Consider the following 23579-nt stretch of genomic DNA (forward strand, 5'->3'; position numbering starts at 1 on the left):
AACAAGGTGCATTGACTGTATATGTGCATCACCCAGACATCAATATTTGCTAATCAGTGCTAAGTAAGATGGAAAAAAAAACTAAAAATTCACTCACTGAAACTGGAGCAGAGACCTTTGAATGTGATGTGTATGCGGTTTTCTTACATTTAGCTGATAAATTAATTCGCTTCAAAAGGCACCAACGCCATATACACAATCAAAAGGTCCAGTTCAGTCATTTTAATTAGCTGAGGTGAAAAAAGCCAACAGCTATAACCACCACTATTAATTGCCTTTTAGTCAAAGATTATCCTTGGCTTTTAGCAATTCAGTCAGGTAAGCATTTAAAAATTCAGCCCCATGCAGTTAGCATGAAAAGGGAGGTCAAGACTATATCTACCGGGCTGCAATGTTTTTTTAATGCTCTTAACTTTTCTATGGAGACATTTGAAGCCAGCTTTAAGAAACAGTAGTTTTTGACACTTCTGCTTCTGGTTTTCCAGCCCTGGAGGTTACCTGTTTAAGTCAAGATTAATACTATACTAGGACAAACACCAAGAAGATCGTCAGTTTCAGATCATGAAACAATTTTCATGTTAGACAAAGATAACCAGAGTAAATATGAAATGCACTTCATTAATTAAAAAAAAAAAGATTATCCAAACCTGCCTGACCTAATAACTGGTTGTGCCTCACTTGGCAGCAAGAACTACAATCAAGCCATATGCAATAACTGCTAATGAGTCTCTCACATCACTGGTGAGGAATTGTAGCCCAGTCTTCTTTGCCGAATTATTTATATTCAACCACATTGGATGATTTTCATGAAAGGCCTGTTTAAGGTCAGCATCTCAATCTGATTTAAGTCTGGGCATTAACTAGGGCACTCCAAAACTTTCAATTTTTGAGTGCAGATTCCATCAATTACAACAAGTTATCCAGGGCCTGAATCTGCAAAGCAGCTTGTTTGTTCTGTAGATATCATTCTGGGGCCTTTTGTGACCTCCTGAGTGGGTCGTTAATGTGATTTGAGGGAATTTTTAAGGTAGGTTCGTCACTGTTCCAAGTTTTCTCCATTTGTAGATAATGGCACGCCTTTGGGTTATCCCCTTCAAGAATGATAGATGTCAATGACTTTGTTTGTCAGCTGTTTATCAGCTTGGGGTTACTTTTTTACAAAGGGTCAGGTAGGTTTCCATAATTTGTCACTATAAATAAAATGATTTAAAAACGACATTTTGTATTTACTCGGGTTGTCTTTTTCTAATATTGAAATTAGTTTGATGATCTGAAATTCATCATCATGGTCTGTATAGGTGCAAATATGAATGCATTGGGTATTGAAGCTTTGGAAAACTTTGAGTCTTAATTACATTTCATGTGCCACACATTCTCATTGAACAGTGGAAAGGGTTAGGGAGAGGTTTGTGGTTTGTATTGCTGGCTTGCATTGAAAATAACAAGTAGTCAGTCCATTCTACATTGTCTACAGGAACCTGATGCTAATTTGATCATAGTTGTGAACAAATGTGTTCAGGGTAGCCTAAATGTTAAACAGGAGTCCCTGTTTTTGTTTAGAACTGCCATTTAATGCCAAAAACATTAAATATATAGCTTGACACTTAATTCAATAATGATTTGTTGGACTTTAAACTTTAAAAGTCTAAACGGGTTATTTGTGTTTCCCATCAATCTAAATGATGACTCGAAGCTTAAGCGTGGTCAGTCGCTTATAAATTTGTGTTCAGACCATTGTTCTCGAGATTAAACATCTGCCTTCTCTTTTAATTTGTGGCAAAGAACATAAGGTAGGTGATTAAAAGAACAGATTGTGGTTTTGTGTTTGTGTGCCTGCAAGGAGAAGCATTCATATACAACCATATCTGTGACCGAATTCTAGGATGCCAAACTTGAAGGCGAAATAAGTCTCAGTTACAGTATAAACCATGTCTGAATCATCTGCAGTCAATCGGTTTTCATCAATAATGCCTGAATTGTGCTAATAAAATGCTGGCTCTCAGTCTCTCTGGTGGCTTACATTTTCCAGCCTTCATGTAGTTCTTTATTTATTTATAGTTGTGAGTATAAACAGATTTTGTGGACTATTGTTTAGACCCGGGTTTCTTTGGCGTTTTCAATCGATGATCCAGTTTGAGCGGAGTTAATCTCTCGCTTCTCCCCTTGCTGAAACTCAGCACTCTCACCAAGTAGAAACACAAGCAAAATGCCTCCAGTTTCTTTTTCTCTTAAATTCATGATCGGTTGAGCTTGATGTTAAAAGCAGGAAATGGGTGTAATAAAGCTTTTCAAACCTGTTAATGTAGGGTTAGTATTTAAGACTGTGGTGGCACTTGTTTTTGCAATTTAATCCAAACGATCTTCCGTCTGCCGCTGTGGGCCACAACACTAATAAGAAATTAATTCTAATAAAATAAAATGCGCAAAGCTTACTGACCCACTGATGGTTTGGTTAGTGGTAGCTCACACAGTGCAGATGAAAACTATCCATTCTTAAATGGACTTCAAATAGCCGTGGTGATTTTATATAATGAGTTTTGGGACCTGTGTTTGCAATAAGATGCTTTGACTATTTGCATTAGATGGCTGTTGATGTACTAAAACTTATAACACCTTGTTTAAACATTATCGTGCTTCATGCAAGTGTTTAAACAACCTACTACTTTACATTCGTCTTCAGCAAATCTGGATATACAGTAAACTAATTTCTAATGAAACCATGAAAAAAAGATACAAATAAAACATAAAGTACATCTCACATTGTTATTTTATGGGTGATGGGTAATATATAAGAAGAAAGGAATTTTGTCCCTGCGCTGCAGTCATTACTATAGTCTCCCTAAGCTCTTGTGGATGTTAGTATTTGGGGAGAATATGTTAAGAATCACTGCAAAATTAACTAAATTATCTATAATCGTGTAGCACACCCCAGTGAGTACTGTAATACCAAAAAAATACAACAAGCTGTTTTTAGTGCCATAAATAAGCAGTCAATTTTAGGTCATTACAGTGACATGTTGATTTGGAATAAGTGTTATGCTGATTAAGCAAAAAAAATAAAAATCCACATTTTATCACCATTTTTCATTTCTTAGACTTGTTTCTGGGAACTTTTGCTTTTAAAAACATTATTCAGGCATTATAATTCCATCATCCATTTTAATCACATTTCCACATTTAGTTTATTTAATACTGTTTACTGAATGTGTGGCTTAATTGAATTCATTTCCATCTGCTTTTCTTGGTATGTAGAATGATATCGATTCTTATATTATAGTTTTATGTCTTCTAATGCAGGGTTAGTTGAAGTTTAGTTAGGTTTAATTGAATTGGTTTACATTAGGGATGCAAAGACTGCAATTTTCGTGCCTGGTTTTGAATTCCTCGTTTTGAAGTTTTTGCTGATATAAATTTTCACTTATTTTGGTTTTCTTTCTAAGAGCATTAACTGACGGCCTAAATAAACAAACTTAAAATTATTATTATTATTATTATTACTTTCAGTGTGTGTGATTATAATATTACCTTATGCCATGTTATACCCCTAATTAAAGATTGTGAATTATTATGTAGTTTTAGTTTGCATTATTCTCCTGAATTAGAAGAAGGTGATAACTATTACATTTGTTAAACTGATTTGCATTACATTAGACTGCTGATTTATTGTGAATGAATGATATTGTTTTGTGATGCATTATACTGCTGAGTTATAAGAAATACTGTTCGCAGAAAGTCATCGCCTTATTTGTCTGATTAGAAGAGAACAGAGCATACTGCCCCATCTCAGCAGGAGCAGATAAACAGGGAGCCAAGGTCGTAGCTTAGGCGCTGTGTGAGAGAAAGAATGTGAATGTTTAGGCTCTTATGATTAGGTGGGGGCCACTAGAGGCTATAAGAGTTCGATCAATGCTCCACCATTTTGAGATCTGATGCTGTCTGCGTACAGTGTCCATCTCCCACGCGTGTACATTAAAATCATCGTTTGACTCAACCCGGCCGGACCAGTGTTGTTATTGTGTTTTTTCCTCTTGTATCCATCTCCAATATTTTGAATCCGTAACAAATGGAATAGTGGTATTTTCATACAAAAATTATTAAACATTATCGTTTTCTTCAAACTGAGGTAAATTATTTCTCTCTGTTGAAGAACAGCTGGTGTACTTTTCTCATAGCACATTTCAGGATTAGCGTTAGCCGTAGCACCACTAGTTAGGAAAAAACAGCAGCCTGTTAGGCAGCTGGCTATATTTGGATTTAACTGAAGCAGCTACTCATGATTTGTTTGAAGGTGTGCCAAACTAGCAATTAGGCAATATACTATTGTATTACATACTGAGACAAATAAGTACCAGAGCAAAAGCCTACAAGTCATGCATTCTGCAACTGTTGGATAGAAAAACTCACTTTTTGGCCTTCGCAATTTTGCTAATAGTTTATATGCGTTGAACACCTTGCAGACTAAAGCTAAAGGAGAGGTTAAAATACCTGAAGGACAAACTTCTGCACAGCATATTATACTTTATAATACTTGATAATAAAGGGCACAATAAAGAATTGTACAATACAGCCTCTACAGTGAACACTGTGTAACTGTGTGTGTGTGTGTGTGTGTGTGTGTGTATAGTGTAGAAATACTTTTATTATAATTAAAGAAGTCTTTTCTCCTAATGTAACATCACCCATGTTCTTTATAAATGAATCATTGAAACATTCACTCGGGTTTGAACAAGTCGCAATAGAAACCTCAAACACTGCATTAGAGACCTTGTAATAAAGTACTATCCAGTTTCTTTGTCACTTACACTGTTGACTTCATGCTCTTATTGATCAAACTCAGCATGAAGTGCAAAGAAACAAACACTGGCCAGCCACTCTTAACTTAAATAATGGGCCATTCACCTTCCCCAACACTGCTTTCCCCTTAGTATCCTCTAGCTTTCCCTCCTAACATTCCTCTGCTATTTCTTATCCTGTTATAGGATGCTTCTCTTCACACTCGCTGTCTGTCTTAGTCGCCTAACCCCCTTTTTTTTCTTTGCCTTTTCACCCTCTCTTTTTCTCTTTCTCCCTTTAGGTCATCCATTACTACAGTCTATATTGAAGTTTTGCCACCAAACAACCAGAGCCCTCCTCGTTTTCCGCGGCAACAATACAACTTGGAGATCAGTGAAGCTATGAGGACTGGGGCTACACTTCTTAATCTGCAGGTACATGCTGTCATACCAACTATTACACAGTCACAGTACTTATTGGGCTTTTAGGATAGTGTTTAATTTACATTCAGATGCCATGGTGCATTAGTGCTTTCCAAAGTACTAGAACTGAGTATATTACATACCTAAAAGGAGAAAGCATATATGTTTATGTTGGTGCCTGTCTCTGCTTACTTTTAAGGCAGTGGATCGGGAGAGGGACCCCATAACCTACAAAATCCAAAGCGGAGACATCCAGGAACATTTTGCACTACAACAAAAGTAAGTAGGCCCACAATTCCAGTTCAGCGTGGGTTCAGATCTTTACTCTCTATGTAGAAATAAAAGTTCTAGCTTGTGCTGAAGTTAATTTTGACAACATTTGAATGCATATTATAAAATAAATGTTCAAAAATGTCATATTATGTGACGAAGTGTGCTGTCAGTATTGCATGTAGGTGCGTGATAGCTGTATCGATAGACACACTATTGAGGTTTCTCAGGAGATGTCGTGCACACGGTCACTGTTTGACTAGATTTGATACAAGAACTGGTTCCTGGGGTCAAACGTCTGTTCCCTTAAGCTTTAGCAGTTGTTCCTGGAGGTTACAAACTCTCACAATGGATTTGGTTGCTAGTACATTACATATAGTTAGTCTTGTTTTTTTTACAAACACTAACTCGGAGACCAATAGCAGTACAACTTGAAAAAGGGTAACATTGCAATCTCAAGAAAATGTTTCTAACTGGTTGGAAAATGCACATTTTCCCTAGTGAAAAGTGGTTTCCAGAGGTTACCAGCCTCTCGGCCACTGTGATTGGGTCACTTGATCTTATGAATGTCACACAACCAGTATTGCTGACTAGTCAACATAACATGGTTAGTGGTTACATTTCTAACACACCTTGCTTGACATTTTGAATGTAACGTAGAAGTAGATACAAAACCCACATCATTGAGATTGGACATTTTTCTTGACCTATTTCTTTACATCAAGACTTTAAGTTAAGTAAACAAAGAAAATAAATGTGAATCAAGGCTGTAATCATAATATCCATTGGAGGGGAAACATGGCCCCAATGTTCAAATGCAGTCCAAATTTCTACCAATGTATTTATATAAAATGTATATTTGTTCATTTTAAGAGTTTTTCTGGGACAGGTAACCACATACTACCTGTTCTATTTCTGTACACTGCAGTTGTGGCTTGTCCATGTGGTGTTTTGATACTCAAGCAGAAGCCTTTGTTGAACAGCTGTGTCTAGATAATCAGCACTGGTGCGGATTTACAGTACCACAGTAAAAATTTATTGTTTCCCTTGTAACTTCTTTTAAAAGTGAAATGCTTGTAAGCTAATCAACAGCTGGCAATATGATCCTCTCACAAAACTCTAACTCAGCTCCAAGCGTTTCTTTAAACCACGTTACTCAACATCTGAACATCTGCACCACAAATGCTCTACATATATAAACTGACTTGACTTTTTGAAATTAAAAGAAGCTTTTCCCCTCCTCACACTACACTGACATATTTTATTTTTTCTTTTTTGCCCTTTTGCCCTAAATGTGAAAATGAGGCATTAAATTCCCAGAACAGAAAAGCCTTGGCTGTGTGTCAATTCCATCAGATCACACTGTGTACACAGCCAATATAAAAACATAATGCATGTACAGACAGATTATTTAAACTCCGTGCCTCATGGAATATTCCTTGATGCTTCTAACTTTCACATTAATTAATGCAAACTTTGAATTAAAACAAAAATGTAATTAAATATAACTCTAATCTCTATCTCTGAGAATTTGTCTGTATTCTGATTAACCCAAATTCATAAAACTGTATACGAATCCATTTGCTCGTAATCAGTAATGTAATGAGGGAATATGCTTCCTTATAAAAATTGATCATACAGGTCTTGGACGTCACCACGGCTCTTGCAAAGACACACACATACACACACATTCACTCATACAAGCACACATTCACCACATTCAAAGACAGACTCTGAGGGCTTTTGTTGTATTTATTCATTTATTTCTCATAAAAAATGCATTTCTGAAGCTGGGGGTAAGATCCTGTCTAAATTTCTGGAGGGTTGTATTGTGAAAGAACAACCCCAGCTGGTGCAGAATTATACAGATTGGGGGGGGGGGGGGGGGGGGGGGGAGAATGAGTGGTTGGAAAAGAAGATAAGAGAAGAGGGCATGGAGGGAAAAATGAAGAGCAAAATGTTAGTATTAGAGATCACCAGCAAGAGTGACATGATGAATTAAAATCACAAAATAAGTGTGAGGAAAGGAGCTGATTGCTTAGAAGATTTTCGCAGTACAAAATAAAATTAAGCAAAGACTTTTCATTTCTGCATTCTGGGGATATTTGGTGGGTTGTTTCTGACATGGTAAAATCTTCCAATGCATGCCAGGTATTTCAGTGTCTCAGCTCTGTTTTCATTATTATGGCTCCATGGGAAGAAGCGACCAGTTGTTCTTTTCCCACTGTGCAAGTATAATATAACATATAACTTATGGTGGCGTGGGAGGGAGTGATTTTTTTTTTCCCCTTTTAATTTTTTTTGCGTGGTTTTAGGAGTGCAGCTTAAGTGCACTTTAGGAGGATAACCAAACAGGAGCCAGATGAAGAAAAAAAACCCTCTGTATAGCAGAAATGTGCATGCGCGTTCATTTTGTCTGATTTATAAAGCCTCATTTGTAAATCTGAATCATCAAGAACAAGTCTGATTTTCACTCTGTGCTTTAGCTGTGGATGGATATAGGCACTCCTACATGTATATTTTAGGATTTGTCCATCCATTTTCACTGGGGATTGGAGCCTTTTTGCCCTACCTCAAGAGGCAGGGTATACCCTGGACATCAAACCTATGGCCAATTTACAATCACCAACTAATGCAGGTACACAAGGAAAACAGTAATTGGAAACCATGCATTTTGAAATAGTTGCTTCAAAGACAGGGACCAGATCTGAGAGCATTTGCAGGCAGATGCAATCTTCAGAGCATCTTTGGTGCAGTGATTCACTGTGATAAAAGGATGAAAACTGCAAATCTGTTGCTGTCTACACAGAAAATCACATTAAACCAGAGATCGAGGGTTGCTCAAAGTCAGGCAAATAGTTGGTTGCAAGGAGGTTGCCGTCCTATTTTTACTTTAAATATTACTATTACTGTTACTACTGATTATAATAATTGATTTTAAAACATATCTAGGCTTTAGGTTTGAAGTGTATGCGAGGTCTTTGTATTCTCTTACATATAGGAATTTATGTACACTGGAGATTTATGAAGAAAATGCGTTGTTCATATAAGAAAACTAGACTGTGTGTGAGCGAACCTACACATTTAAACATGGACTGCTTTTTATTAGAAAAAAAGCTCTACATCTTTTTCTCTGAGGGCAACTCTTCTGCGCACACAGACACACAAATTTTCCCGTGCATCAGCACACGCACACCTGATACACACGACCGTTCAGATGGTTTCTAACACATTTAAGAGGTTCAAATTAAAAACACTTCAGTCATTATCTAAATCATTACTGGAAAAAAAAAAAAGTCAACCAAGGCTAAAATCAAACATTTTTCCTGGTTTTGATTGATCAGAATATTCAGACAAGTTGCACAGAAGCAGATGATCTGATCATTTTTACTCAGACATAAAAATTCAAGATGCTGGTCTTTCACCTTTCTAGTTTTGTGTTAATTCATGATAAGAAAAACAGGTCAAGACATCACCCTTGACCAGTTAAGTGAGTAGGAGGCACACTCTGCATTACTTAAATACCCATATTCACAGAAAAAAATACACTTGTGGGAGTTAAAGTTTTAATGCAGTTACATGTATATATATCACTAGGGTTAAATTAAAAGGTCATTCAAGACTTTTTGAATTTAAACTCTTTTTTTAATCTTTTTTACTAAACTACAGTATGCAGTTTCACCATGGTTTGCACAGTCTTTCATCATCTTTTTATTTTTCCTGTTCTTTTGCCTGAAGGGTTAACAAGAACTCTGTGTGTTTTGTTCTCTCTCCAGTTCAGGCTATTTGGTTCTGGACAAACCTCTGGACAGGGAGACTCTGGATTATTACACCCTGGTGGTGACAGCCTCAGACGGACACCCAGAAGGAGTAAGAAACTCCTCTGTGTCATATGGATATTTACTTATTGCTTTACTCGAGTTGTCTCAAAACCCCCAGAGGAGAAGTGAGGAGCTCCAGGAGAGAATTCTCCATCCTTCACAATGAAGCTCCACAAACAACAGATGTGGTGTTATCTGAGAAAGAGGGCTATTAGAATTGTTTTAATTACCTGTCATTTAGTCGCAGTAATAATAACAAAAAGCTAAAATCTATTTATAGCAACTGACTGTAAAGAAATGAATGTCTACATTTATTGAGCCCGCAGGCTCAAAAAATGTTAATAGAATAAAATGGCCTATATGCCAGGTAAGGCAGAATAATGTGTTTTAGCTGGCCGCCGAGAGCTTTTTATATATACTAACTGTATTAAACCACATTGTTAGTATGATTCAAACACTACGATGGTGTGTCCACACGCTGCCTATGTTTTTTCACACTGATACTCTTTAGTAACACCATCCAAAGAACTTGATGTTTTGGTGTTGGTAGAAAGCTTTTGTGCTTTTCGGTTACATTGGCATCCAAAAGCCCTTCTAAGCACACAGTCCCAGTAATATCATTTCATTTCATTCTTACTGAAAGCCAATTTGCAATGATGGTGAGTATTTGAAAGGCATAACAGAATGCAAAGAGAACACAGGGTCCAACTTAAAATATGCTTGAAACCAACGAGGGCAACAGAATGCTAACTGTTTGCTGTTAAGTTCCTCTTCTAGCTGGTTTGTGTTTGCTTTGTCTGACAACTTTTTAGGAGGCCCGAAGCATGAGGCATTCAATTTGAACTGCTATGTCGCAAGTACCTTCCGCACGACACTTTTCATAGAAAGTAGGTCGTTCTTACTGAATCACAAATTGTGCTTTTTTTGACCTCTCTTTACAGCAGAAGCACTGTATACAAATAGCCTGGTAAAAAAACAACAACATACTGCTACTGTTCTATCACAATTTTAAATGAATATCCTCATATGTCGCCCTCGTTTTTCTTAGAAACAAAAATTAGATTTAAAAAAAAAAATCTGGTAATTCTTTGTTTTTACATTCATCAGGTCCCAATATGCTCAAATATCAAAGAGAAATTAAAAATGCATGCCATGGAAGAGTTCGGGTCTTAGGAGGTTAAATGTAAGTTAATCAACACAGGCAATTAGTTGCACATACCGGTGATGTTTGGGTGTTAGAAACCTTACTGCTTAACATCCTTCTTTCACTGTCAGACTTTATGATCAAGCTGAAAGAAGATGAATTCTTTTTGACATTTGCATTGACCTCAAACGCTTCACTTAAACTCCCTCACATACTTTTCTGATGGTAGATAGAAGGTGTGTTTTTTTCCCCGATAATCTGACTTTCTTCACACCACGAACGTTTAGCTGTGCAGACGTGAGACAGAAGCCTGGCATTAACCTTGCAGTTTCTTCTTGTCTTTGTTTTCTTATTTGTTAACTATTTATGTACACAATTCAGCAACACTGTCATTGTCTCTGTGGAGGTATTGCGTAAAATGATTTTAAATGAAAGCTGCACCATCACCGTCTGTATGATGGCAGGATTTTCATCTTGCCTTTCTACATCTTATTAAGGGAACCTGAATGAATACCCAAAAATACTGAATGGCAAAACCCTTCTTATTTAATGTTTATTTAACAACAAGGGCTATTTTGCATTTTTCTTGGTGCTTTTTTAACATTTTCTCAATTTTCTCATATTCAGTTGCTCTCTCATGAAAATCAGACGAGCCCCACTTCCTTTCTCTTGTTCCTCCCCCTCTGCTTCTCTGCTCCTCTCCACTCTGCAATCCACCAGTGTTGCAATCCCCCCCTCCAAACCACACACATGCACACACACACTAACACTCGTTTTCACATCTTAGTGAGGATATTGAATTGATAAAATGCTTTCCTTAGCCCCCTACCTTAACCATAACCATAACCTAATTGTATCTCTAAGCCTAAAACCACATTTTGAGCCTCAAAATGCCCTCAGATTCATGAGTTCTGGCATTTGGTCCCGACAAGAGACTGTTGGTCCTCAAAAGTATAGTGGCATGCCAGATTTTGGTCCTCACAAATATGTTTAAACAGGTACACACACACACATCAATTAAAACAAAAGGTAAAGTTTAAGATCCCACTGTGGACAGAATGCTGATTATAATGCTGTGACCTTTTTTATTATGGAATATGGAGGGAAACGGCAAGTGGGAGCGAGAGGTACTCATTGTGCTGGTGCTGCCCTAACGGTGCTTTTCTGCTAAAGTGATATTACACAGACTCTTGCTCATGCAGCCATGTAGTTAGTCTATTGCTCTCTGGACCTTGGCAATTAGTGTATTATCTTTGTATCCCAAGGGTCCAGAAGTCAGAAAATGGATAAAAGTAGTTTGGACATTTGTCTGCTTGACACTCCATTATGTTTTGAGTGAGAGTAAAAGAGTATAGGATTGTGAATGGAGAGAGAAAGAGAGGGTATACAAGAGGGGAATGATATCAGCTACAGGGAGAAACTGAAAGGAAGACAAGGAAAGAAAGAAATGGGGAAAAAAGGAGAAGAGGAGATTGGAGTGTAGTTGCCTTATACAGGCCCATTAATCAGAATCACCTGGAAGGCCTTGGGTTGTCTTCATATGGGCGCACATACACACGCACACGTTTGTGTCCCATATTATTAAATGTCCTGTTGTGAGAGTGTCAGGCTACAAAGTGCCTAATTGGCTATTTGGCCAGTGAATCCATCATGCTGCCACAGACTGAGGACCCTACAAGTTGGTGCAGTAAACCAGCTTTACTGTAAGGACGGTGTGCATTGAGGGATGCCATAGAAACTGTCAGCAAATGGCCCGCGTTGGACTGTGTCATTGCATTAGTAAATAAATCCTGTGTGGATTAGCGCTGCTACGTTAATGAATGTGAAGACTTAATTATTATGTGTATGGAACAGACAAGGTCAGACTTTTAAATCCCAAGAAAAGACGAGAAACTAACAACGTGCTCATTCTTCTCACATCCAGCATGTCGTCTTCTTTTCCGCGCAGATGTAACTTTGGGGCAAGTAAAATAATTGCGAGGTGTCATACTGTCTGTGTGAAAATGCCTCCTATATGATCTGTAGTACACACAAGTACATCTCAGGCTCCTGAAGATTCTTACCTTTATTGCACATTATAATGTCATCATGTTGCCTAGCAACCGCCTACTAATGTGCTAAAATGACCCATTTGTAGCATTTACTGTATGTAAAAGAAAACCTTATAAAAGTATCATATTATTTTATTTTCATGACAACAACATAGTTTACATCCAAAAAACCTAAATGATGTGTGACATATTATAATGCATTTACGTTGCCTTGCAGTCACTTAACAGCAGACGTAATTACAGACTGTAGCATGGACTTGTACTTGGTAAAAAAAAAATAAGTCGGCCTGTACTTGCAACATTCTGCAAATCTTTCCTATACATGTGCAACATTAATCTCTTCAGTTGCTAAGACAGATTTATTGAAGACTCAGTACTCCTTTTCAATCTACATTCAGTCAAGTTTTACTTATATGTAAAAATAGAGTAAGAAAATGCAACAAAAACCAAAAACTACAACAACAGAGATGGCGGATTTAAAAAAGGAGTCTGAATAAAACATTCAAGGAACATTAAGAACAGAAGATCTTAGAGCATAACAGCTAAAAGCAACATTACCAACTTTGTATTCTGCTTTGTGAAAGAGAACTAAGTGATCTTTCCAGTTCACAAACTAAAAGTATTTCTTCTAAATGTCACTGTATGCACTGTATGCGTTAATTGTAGCTGATTCATTGATATTTTTTCAGCGGACAGCATTACAATAAGCTTTCCTGTGTCTTATAAAAATAGGCATCAATCTATGTCTTACCTGCAATATCTAACAGTCTCCTCAAAGTACTTTTCTATCTGTATTCAAAATCAGTGTTTTCACATTGTACACGTAGCCAAAACTAAAACTACTTTTGACCTTTCATTACACGCTGGATTAAAACATGGGAAACACAAGGTCAAAGACATATACAGTAGCTCCAGCAAAGCTTTGTTTATAATGCAGCAAATGCAGTTTCATCTGATTATTACAGGCAAGCAGTATTGCTGTAAATGTGTGGGGGATTTAGCACTTTTCTATTCAGAATGCAAAGGCACATTACTATACACTAAATGTATCTTCTGCAAAATCAAAGTCAACAGCAAGTCAGCATCAGGTCTTTGTTGTGGGTCGGGCCAGAAGACAGCCTTTGATCTGATCTTTAATCCGTCCTCTAAGGGTTCCCTGTATACTCACTTCATGTGCGTATCCTGTTGTGCTGGAGGACACAGTCAATAAATGAAATGCTGACCCTGTTGATTCCTTCACACCTCCATCTTTCTGTAGTTCATGCTGTTGTTTTGAAGGACTGTTTCAACACCGAGAGCGCCATGCTGGGAGTTAGCTGTTCTGTGCTCTGAGTCTTGTGATTACTGGCGCCATAAAATAAACCTGCTTAAAGTCTGCACTCTTCGTCCTGCTTTCATTGGTCATTAAACAGGAACGGTAATCTACCACCGTTTCTCCAATTTCAGATAAATAAACAGTTCTTGATCTCGTTCTTCTCACCATCTCCCTTGCACTCTTGATTGTTAGTGAGAATTCAAGTACTCATCTTGTACACCCTGCTGTCTTATGTTGGTTTCATTGCATCATTACCAGCAAGTGTGAACAACTTTGCTTAATTGTGTTTAACTTCTGCCTGGTTGCCATCGTTCATTACGAGCACATCACACTGCAAAGATTTTTTCTTAGGCGCAGAGCGTGTTTAAAATTTTGAAAGTGGAACAAATAACATCTGCAGATTGTGTGTAAGTCAGGTTCTGCCGAGTGACTGATTCGATAACTGGGTTCAACACACTGAGCATTTGGCTCGGAGAATGTGATTTAGTGTTTTAGCAATTCCGAAGAACTGCAGTGTTGTCAGTTATCAGCTGTGACATTGCATTGGCGGACCACTAAAAATAATATAGCTAAACCCTTAAAAATGCAGCGTTCTCCGGCGGGGTGATTGCTAAAATATGGCAGATGGCCACCGTGTCTGTGAAATAATAAACTCTGAGGTGCGCGGGTATTTAAAAGCGATGTTCTCAGAGCTGCCAAGGCGAAATGAACCTTACTCCATCCCTTTCTTTTGTGTCCTTATGTGTGTTTGACAGTGTTGCTCACAGACCGTCTTTCATTGTGTCATAGCTTTACATACACTGCCATGCAGATAAACAGTTTTGTCAGGTGTGAGTTTTTAACCTTAGATCACTTGCATCACCAATGTTCCCTGTCAGCCTCAATAGGCCATTGTCACCTCACTCTCCCCACACACAGGCCCACACATACTGCCTCTGTTCTTTTAATCCCACTGATATAAACTGGTGAGCCCTTCTTCCTCCCAATTCCATTCTTTAAAAGTCAAATATTGGAAGACTCTCTTTCTTCCACTCATGAAAGTCAAATTAAGAAATTGGTGACAATTAATCAGCTACGGCCTCTCCCTCTCCGACTCTTTCTTGGTTACATAGTCTGATAAACCGTAAGACAAATTACATTCACTTATAATGTTCTGTAAAACAGATTTTCCCCTTCAAACCTGTACAAATATACATCAAAGCCTCGGGTTTGTTTGGGTTGATTTTATTTCCCACCTTAGACACTTTTCTCCCTCTCATTCGCAATCAGGTTTAGATCACACTCCATCCGTCATCTGCTTTGCTGACACATTTTTCATTCCTAGAATCAAAAGGTAAACATTCAGATTCATTTTATTTCTTTTTTTTTAGTTCAAGTTTTTTATAGCAGGGCCAAAAGCCCTTTTAAATTAGCATGCAGGTTTTTTTTTAAAACCACACATACCTGAATTCAGTCTGAAAGCAGCCCCTCTTTAACCCTTGTCTGCCCCCACATTTCACTCTTAATTATTCATTTAACACTGACTGGCCTATTTTCAAGCCAAGTTAAAAGTCTGACACTGTGTTTTGAATGCCACTGCTTCATTCACAGTAATCTTCTGAAAGCACAAACCCTCATTATTTAAAGGGATCAAACTATGTTAAGATATCAATACGATGGCAAGAATGGCAGCAGCAACAGTTTAATGACAAAAATGCATCGGCAGTCAAATAATAGGTTTTCTGCTGTCTCTGTTATCGCCCATGCTCACCCGCTACTTCATTACAAGTAGATGAGTTCAACTGCTTATTAACACAAATATCAAATAGGTTGATCACATGGCAGTAACTCAAGGCATGTAAACATGATCAACACGACCTGCTGAAGTTCAAACGAAGCGTCACAATGGGGAAGAAAGGCGACTCAAATGATGGTTGTTAAATGGTTGTTGATGGCAGATGGACTATAGTGCAGATCTACTAAGAGTTTCTCACTCAAACATCTCTAGGGTTTTAAAGACAATGTTTCAAAAAAGACAAGATATCCAGTGAGCGGCACTTCTCTGGGTGAAAATGTTACAACCAAGGTTTGCAGAAGAGCATCTCTGAATGCACACCACATTGAAGCTCAGCTCACCAAAATTTCACAACAGAAAATTGGAAAAACATTGCCATGTCTCATGATTCTCAGTTTCTGCTGAGCCATTCAGATGGTTCAACTTTGGCATAAACAGCACGACAGCAATAGTTCAAGCTGTGCTGATGGTGTAATGGTGTAGGTGATATTGTCTTGACACACTTTAGACCCCTTACTACCAACTGAGCATCATTTAAAGGCCATGAGAACTGTTGCTGACCATGTCCGTCCCTGTAAGTGTCCAATCTTCTGATGTCCGCTTCCAGCAGGACAGCACATTATGTCACAAAGCTCAAATGATGTCATCTTGAACATGAAAATGAGTTCACTGCAAAAGGAGGTCCAACACAGTACTGGCAATGTGTAAGATAGGAAGTGGCTGCTAACTATTTTCACCATAAATGTCACACAGCAATACTTCCAGAGTGTAAAGTGTTAAAACAAACAGACCTTTTACATCGAGAGAGAGAACAAGTGGACCAACAGTGAGCAGTTTTTAAATCTATTTATAGAGTGAACAGTTCTTACTAGAACAAAGGGATATGGCAGCCGGGGCCTGATTGCAACAAATTTGCAAGCAAAATGAACTCTTTAGTTAGTTATATAAGGCGAGGTTAGCAAAAGGGACACATAGAATAAGATGGTTAAAAAAAAAACCCACAGTCTTTGAAATGTAGCGATTCAGTTTTAGTGTTTGTATTCTGATAATCATCATTTAAAAAAATAAAGGTTTGTACAATAATTTGAGTCTTTGAACTAAACACTAACAGTCGTTTGTATGTGTGTGTAGACGTCTACAGCGACGGTGAACATTGTGGTGACTGACGTTAATGACAACGACCCGCTGTTCGATACTTCCCTGCCAGTGAACCTCACTGTCATTGAGGAGCAGAAACACGCCTACGTTGGACAGGTTAAGGTAAGATTAGACGCACACACACACACAGAGCTGCACACAACACACTCAAACTATTTGGAGAGAAGCAGCCTGCATGACCAACCTTATTTCTCTCGCATTCCCACATCACTGTTCACTACATGTTTTTGAATACATTTAAGCACTCACTGCAATTAATATTTGTAATGTGTGAACAGGTATAATTACAGCACGTTTGTATGCTAATGTGTTCATTTTCCACTCGTTCCTGACTGTGCATTTGTTCAACCTTTTTAGTTTATTTCCTTACACTAATCCTTTATTATAATGATGAGTCATGAACAAACAGATAGTTTAGATGGGACTTTATCTCAATCTATCAGAAACGCTGATTCTCATGCTCAATTAAAAACCCAAACACAGCGGTACAACACGATTACTTTTTTCTGTTATTTCTCTAGTGGCTCACACCAGTGTGTTTGAACTGGTTGCACAGCTCTCGTGTTATTGTGACACAAATCATCATATCTGAATCTAAACATCTAAATCTAAATCTATCATGTTTCGTCTCATTTCTTCAGTTATAACTGCAGATTCATTGACCTTTCTGTTTGTCACATGTTTCATCTTAAAATGTGTTAATTTGCATCATGCAGGCTGGCTTTTTTGTCCCCAGAAGGACGGAAGGATCCCACAAAATGACTGTGTAAACAGACTATTGTCCCCTCAGCATAAGTACATGCACGCACACACTGATTCACAGAGGCTCTAATTGAATTTAGCTCTTATAATCTTTTACAACAGGGAGCAAAGGCCACTAATGTAACTTCTTAAACTGTGGTAGCTTTGTAATTAGGATTGTTATTGTGCTCATAGGACTTTGAGTGCATATTGCAGGTGAAAGGGGATACAAGGAAATACGTGCATGTCCTGTGGTGCAAGAGTGTGGAGTAGTGTCTATTAGGATTATTACTGTACACAAAACCTTACAGAAAATAGGGAACAAATACAAACTGTATGTAAATCCAAATATTCCATGTTTTAAAAAATGCACAAACCATCAGGTAAAAGCACCAACGGTGGCACTATAAATAAGAAAAAGACCTTTATGAAGTTTCAACCAACTTGCAGTATTTATTTTCTTTCTTTCTTTTGCAACAAGAAAAAAATAAAACTGAGACTAAACATGTCCAAATAAAGTACAATGCTTATGTTTTTCTTTTGTTTGGGGTTTCTTTTGTTTCTTTACTGGAACTCAACTTGGATGAGAATTCTTGGTTACATTCCCTTTATTTTTCCTGTGTTTGTGTTAAAGCAGTGGCATGAAAATTATCTCTCAATCTGTGGAAAATCGACAAAAACAACAACTTCAACAACAATAAAAAAGGAAAATAAATAGTTGGGTTTAAAAGGCGAGCTTTGCTTTCAACTGTATCAGCACTCTGGTCTCCACTTAGCAGAAAGACTCCTGGACTTGTTCCAGACCTAATAACGGACTTATGTATTCCCTAGACAGGGGCCATGGGTAAATCTGACACTTTGATAGGCTCTGATCTTTAAAGATGCTCACTTGGTTGCATGCTTGCTTGGATTTGCTCCAAGCTTAATTCATAAGCTTTATACAGCGATGTCAGGGGGTCTTTGATCAGCCTGACACTTTGCCAGGTTCTAAATGTTAATCACGCTTCTTTGCTTCAACACAAGGACTTCTCCTGAGATAAATACATGGCCCTTGTACACCCTTATACAGGACTTTGAACAAGTCATGCTTTAACAAGTTCCAAACTTAAAAACTTCAATAGCGTTTCTTATTCGGACCATCGGGCACAATTCCAACCCTTATGCCCGAAGAGGATATCTCATTCCAAGCATTCCAGATTTTTACTTTCACTCAGATCTTTGGCCATGTTCCAAATTCAGCATCCAAAAACCCACCCTAATCTGTGGAGAGGGCACTTGAAAGAATTCCAATCCTGAACTTCCTACCTTTCAAGGACCCTTGGATCTATTCCAAACCCAAACAGACTATGTGATCCCTCAGTGGGCTGATCAAGGCACGACTCTGGGCCACATTCCAAACCAGAGTTCGTAGCTGTAAGCATTAAAAAGATTTCCGGAAGAATGAATAGACCTGACCTTGGTTTGCTGATTCTAGTAGGTAAATGGGAACAGGGGAAGATGTGAAAATGCTTGGGTGGCAGGAAGAAGTGGGAGAACCACAGTAGGGAATAAAATGTGGGATGCCAGAGCTAAGAGCCTCATTCTTAAACTGTTTGTCATGAATTTATCACATATGGTTAAATAACTGCTTAGAAAAAGGACAGATTGAGTGAATTCAGTTTGTTGCTGTTTTAAAAAGCCCCAACATGAACTGAATTTTCATTATATAGTTGCTCCATTTTCTTAATATTCCTGTCCTACTTGGGATTGCAAGGAGCATGGAGCCAGCCTGAAAGCAAGGCAAGGAGGTATGAAACTCCCTGCTATGATGTAACAGTACTAACCACTGTGACTCCCCAATTCAAAATAGAGACATCACTATGCCAGAAATGTAGTTGTCGGTACCAGTACAAGGAATAGATGTTTGCCAAGTTGTCTACAAACATAAGAAGAGATGTAGATTTGAAGAATGAAGTACCACCTTCCTGAGTGCTTATTGTCTGATATTCCAGCTCTATGAGCAACGCATAATGTTAGACACAACCTCATAGTGAGATGCATCATATCAACTCTTAATCAGTTTATAGTTTGGTCTATCCATCAACTGCAGGGTTAGGCAGTCATCCCCAATGGATGACTGGGAGGTCTTTCTCAGCTCTTCAGCCTGAGAGAGGGGAATACATCAGGGAAATGACGTGCTACACTGTTGGCTGTTCATTACATGATTACCTGTCGCTGTGTGACTGATAACTTTCTGTGTGCTGTCAATGGAAATGTGTCGCACAGAAACTGGCTTGGCCATGTATTGTAAATTGTTTTAAATCGATTGGTAAGAAAAACATCATTTAGGGGTAATCTTTTAGGAAGTAGGCCACACATTATCGATATCCCTTTAGACTGTGTGCATGACTGTGCTACACCTCCTTAAAACTATCAGTTCTGGTTTAACATGGCACCTCATAGCAAAAAAAGCTGACGAGAAACAACAGAAAAAGAAGCAACTCCACAAAAGCTCACTAGAATACATTGTAGTAATGAGACGACTAGCAAGGGCTTGTCTGTATAGTAACTAACCTACTTAGAAAAGGCCTACATGCTGTTATTATACCTGAAATAAAAGAAATGCACTCAGACAGATTAATAATATCTCAGTAATCGAGTTTCAGTTGCAGGTACTTCTTTTAGGAATTAAGTTAGAGGCGGAGGTGAGAATGGGATTAAAAAAAACACACAAAAGGGGGGGAACTGAAAGAAAAGAAGCCTGTGCACCTGAACATGACAGGCAGAACGTGTGAACGTAGAGATAAGAGTTCATATTTCAGGCTTTAAGGTGTGTTTTTTTTTTGTGGAGTCAGTCTCTGTTGAAAAGCTTCCTGCATAAGGTAGCTGAGACATTAATTCTATTGTGTTCGTGGCTTTTAACTGTCTGGCAATGTAATTACGCTTAAATAACTGTGAGAAAGACATCAAGGGAGGGGTAAGACACGAGGACAGAGAGCAGAAGAAGAGGCAGAATAAAAGCAGAGTGGAAAGTCACGCTCATTTTGGATACGTAAAACCTTCTGCAGCAGCCAACTCTGGGAACTGCAGTCATCAATATGTTTAACATCAGGTGATTAATCAATGTAAATGATTCAATCCAGCGCGTAAAATGTTGTGACAACTTTACTGTACTGTACTTAAAGGTTTTAGGGGAAATGTTGTCAGTTAGCCCCAATTATTTACATCATTACAGCTCAAACGGTTTGGCTTTTTTTTTTTTTTTTACATTTTGAAATTTATGCACAAATACATAGCGACAGTCAGGGGCCCTTCTTCTTCTTCTTTCACCTGGTCGCCACAGCAGATCTTCTGCCTCCATCTCCCCCTATCCCCTAGCGTCCTCCTCTCTCACACAAACCTTCTGCATCTCCTACTGTCTATCTGCTCAATGTTCAACATCCTTTGTCCTGTGTGAACCCCCTCCCCTCCAAAAACCCCCCACAACTCAGCCTTGCTTCTCTAACTTTGTCTCCAAGAACACTCAAGGACTCTGAGTATACAAAATCTTGACAAAAAATTCTCTTTTTAGAATTATTTGAAAATACATTGCAGATGGAAAAGACTGGTACCACTTTGCCAATGTCCAAGATGCTTTGGCCAGATTAACGTAATAGAAAAAAACAGGGGTTTAACCCATTATAAAAAGTATAACAATTTTCAATTCTGTCAGTATCTAATGCCACTGCCATTTTACTCTCATGGAAGCAAAAATATTTTGGACACTAAATGCTCTTAATCATTGTCGTATAAATTTAAAAACAATTACTTTTTTATTATAGTACAGAATCTTAATGTAGTCAACAACTGCTTACTTAGAAATACTCTCAATATGACACAGCGATTAACAGGCGTCATAAAAGTAACAAATGTTTTAGAACTTGTTTAAATCTAAAAAAAAATGTATTGTTATGTATCAGGCAAATAGCAAACTGGATTTATGTTTTTAGTTTGCTTTAGTTTATTTTTACACAGGCATGTTGAGTTTCCTATTTTATTGTGAAGTTCTGTGTCTTATGTTAGTGTATCTGGTTTTGCTTCCCCTTGTCTCATCATCTCTGATTTCTCCCAGCTGTGTTTCTCTCCTGTCTCGTATTCCCTGATTATGCCATTGTGTATTATAAGCCCTGTGTTTCCTTTTGCTTGTTGCTGGTCCGTCTGTGTTGTCTTCCCGAGTCTCCCTGTGTTTCCGCCGTATGATAGTTTCATGTCAGTTTTGTTAGTTTCCTCAGTTTAGGCTTCTCTTAGTTTCTCTGTATGCCCTTCTTGGTTCCTCCTGCATCCTGTTCACCTCAAAATAAAGCTCAATCTCCGCATCTATCTCAGTGTCTGCGTTTGGGTGGCACCTCTACATGGCCTGCCTTGCCAGCCATGACATTAACAATACGATTCACCACAGCCTAAACCAGTTTTGCAATACCCAGACCTAGTTTTTAATCATTTAAGACCAAATTTAAGACGGTATACTGATTTTCGCTCAAGTGAGAAACTTGAGTAACCATTACAGATCATTATCAGTACTGTTAGTTTATGGCATAATGTGACATAAATATTACATTTGTTATTGATCTAATAAGCACTACAACTGTGCTTGTACACAGTAAAGACATTTTGTCACTTTTGGATAGCGCCAGGCTCATTGATTATCCTTGCATTTTTTTCGCTAAGCTAAGCTAATTGGTGGGTTTTATAGCTAACAAATGACTGTGTGGTATTAGTCGTTTCGTCTAATTCTCCACTACATTTCCCCCAAGACTAACAATTTACTTTATTTGCACACACATAAAGTAAGTAAAGAAAATAAGCACACACATTTTGTCCACGTCTCCTCGTTTTCAAGCTATAAAACTGCATTTTTCCGCCTTCTCGCCTTTTTACCTTCGCTCTCTCATTTATTTTCCATGTCTCACTTCTTCAAACAACATGGGATAATCATCCAATATGTGGATGCTCTATTAAGTTTCAGTTTTACCCCAGATAGTAATAAATCACTGACTACAAATCACATCAAGAGGACTTCGTTTTTTTTGAGACTTCATATCACTGACAAGATGGAGTCTAATTTTCATTAATTCTAATAGTCGCTGTGTGAGATGCGATGAAACTTTAATGATCCAAAATTGGGGAAACAGACAAAAATGGGTCACTGCATTAGCAAGTAGTGACTGGAGTACAGCAAATGAGGTAGAAGGTAAATATGATTTGAGTAATGGGGGTTAGATGAAGTTATTCAACTGACAATGTTGACAATATTGCAATTAAAGCCTTTACATAAAGATTTTCCTTTTATTAAGTAAAGATGTATGGCCCCTGTTTCTTGTTTGGTTTAGTGGCTATTTTTTTTCAGAGATCATTACCAAATACTATTTAATTGTAATTCTAGCTTTTACAGATTGTTTTATTCTAGCAAGTCTTTAAGCTTTTAAAAAAAAGGGAAGGTTTACACATTTGCCTTCAGCCTTACACTGTTTGGGTTTTTTTTGTAACCCGAGAACCATTTGCTGGTTTCACACAATAATTGCTGTCAACCCAGCTGCACTTTTAAAGTGGATATAAAGCTCATCATCGTGAATTTGTTGTAGAAAATAATTAAACCATAAAACCATATATAGTACCGTATTTTTCGGACTATAAGGCGATTATAAGGCGATACAAAACTATCAAATAAGTCAAACTTCATTCAACTCATTCACAATAATGCTCAACAGTGTTCAGGTTAACACATAAAATACAGAAAAATGCTCTCACTTTTTAAGTTTATTTCACTTCTACAAATCCATCAAGTTCTTCATCTTGACTGTCTGAGTAAGTAAGTAAGTAAAGTAAAATTTTATTCATATAGCACCTTTCAAGATAAAAATCACAAAGTGCTTAACAGAAGCTAAAACATAAAAATAAAAATCAACCAAAAGCAAGTTTAAAAAGATGAGTTTTTAGCTGTTTTTTAAAAGCGACCACTGAGTCCACAGATCTCAGGCTCAAAGGGAGAGAGTTCCACAGTCTGGGGGCCACAGTTACAAAAGCTCTATCGCCTTTTGTTTTCAGCCTTGTGTGTTGGACAACCAGCAAGCCCTGGTCACATGACCTCAGGG

The 23579-nt window shown here is 37.8% G+C and overlaps 1 protein-coding gene across 1 annotated transcript in view; it reads left to right on the top strand.

Annotated features, from left to right (window-relative positions):
• Positions 1-23579, top strand: part of LOC102780475 (protocadherin-15-like) — a 213590-nt gene that overhangs the window by 95175 nt on the left and 94836 nt on the right. The window contains exons 17-20 of the mRNA XM_087844645.1: positions 5075-5207; positions 5395-5474; positions 9242-9335; positions 16702-16830. Of these exons, the coding sequence (XP_087700771.1) occupies positions 5075-5207; positions 5395-5474; positions 9242-9335; positions 16702-16830 (436 nt within the window). The remainder of the gene's footprint in view (positions 1-5074; positions 5208-5394; positions 5475-9241; positions 9336-16701; positions 16831-23579) is intronic.

The sequence above is a fragment of the Neolamprologus brichardi genome, chromosome 8, assembly GCF_056152115.1.
Source record: "Neolamprologus brichardi isolate AB-2024 chromosome 8, ASM5615211v1, whole genome shotgun sequence".
NCBI lineage: Eukaryota > Metazoa > Chordata > Actinopteri > Cichliformes > Cichlidae > Neolamprologus > Neolamprologus brichardi.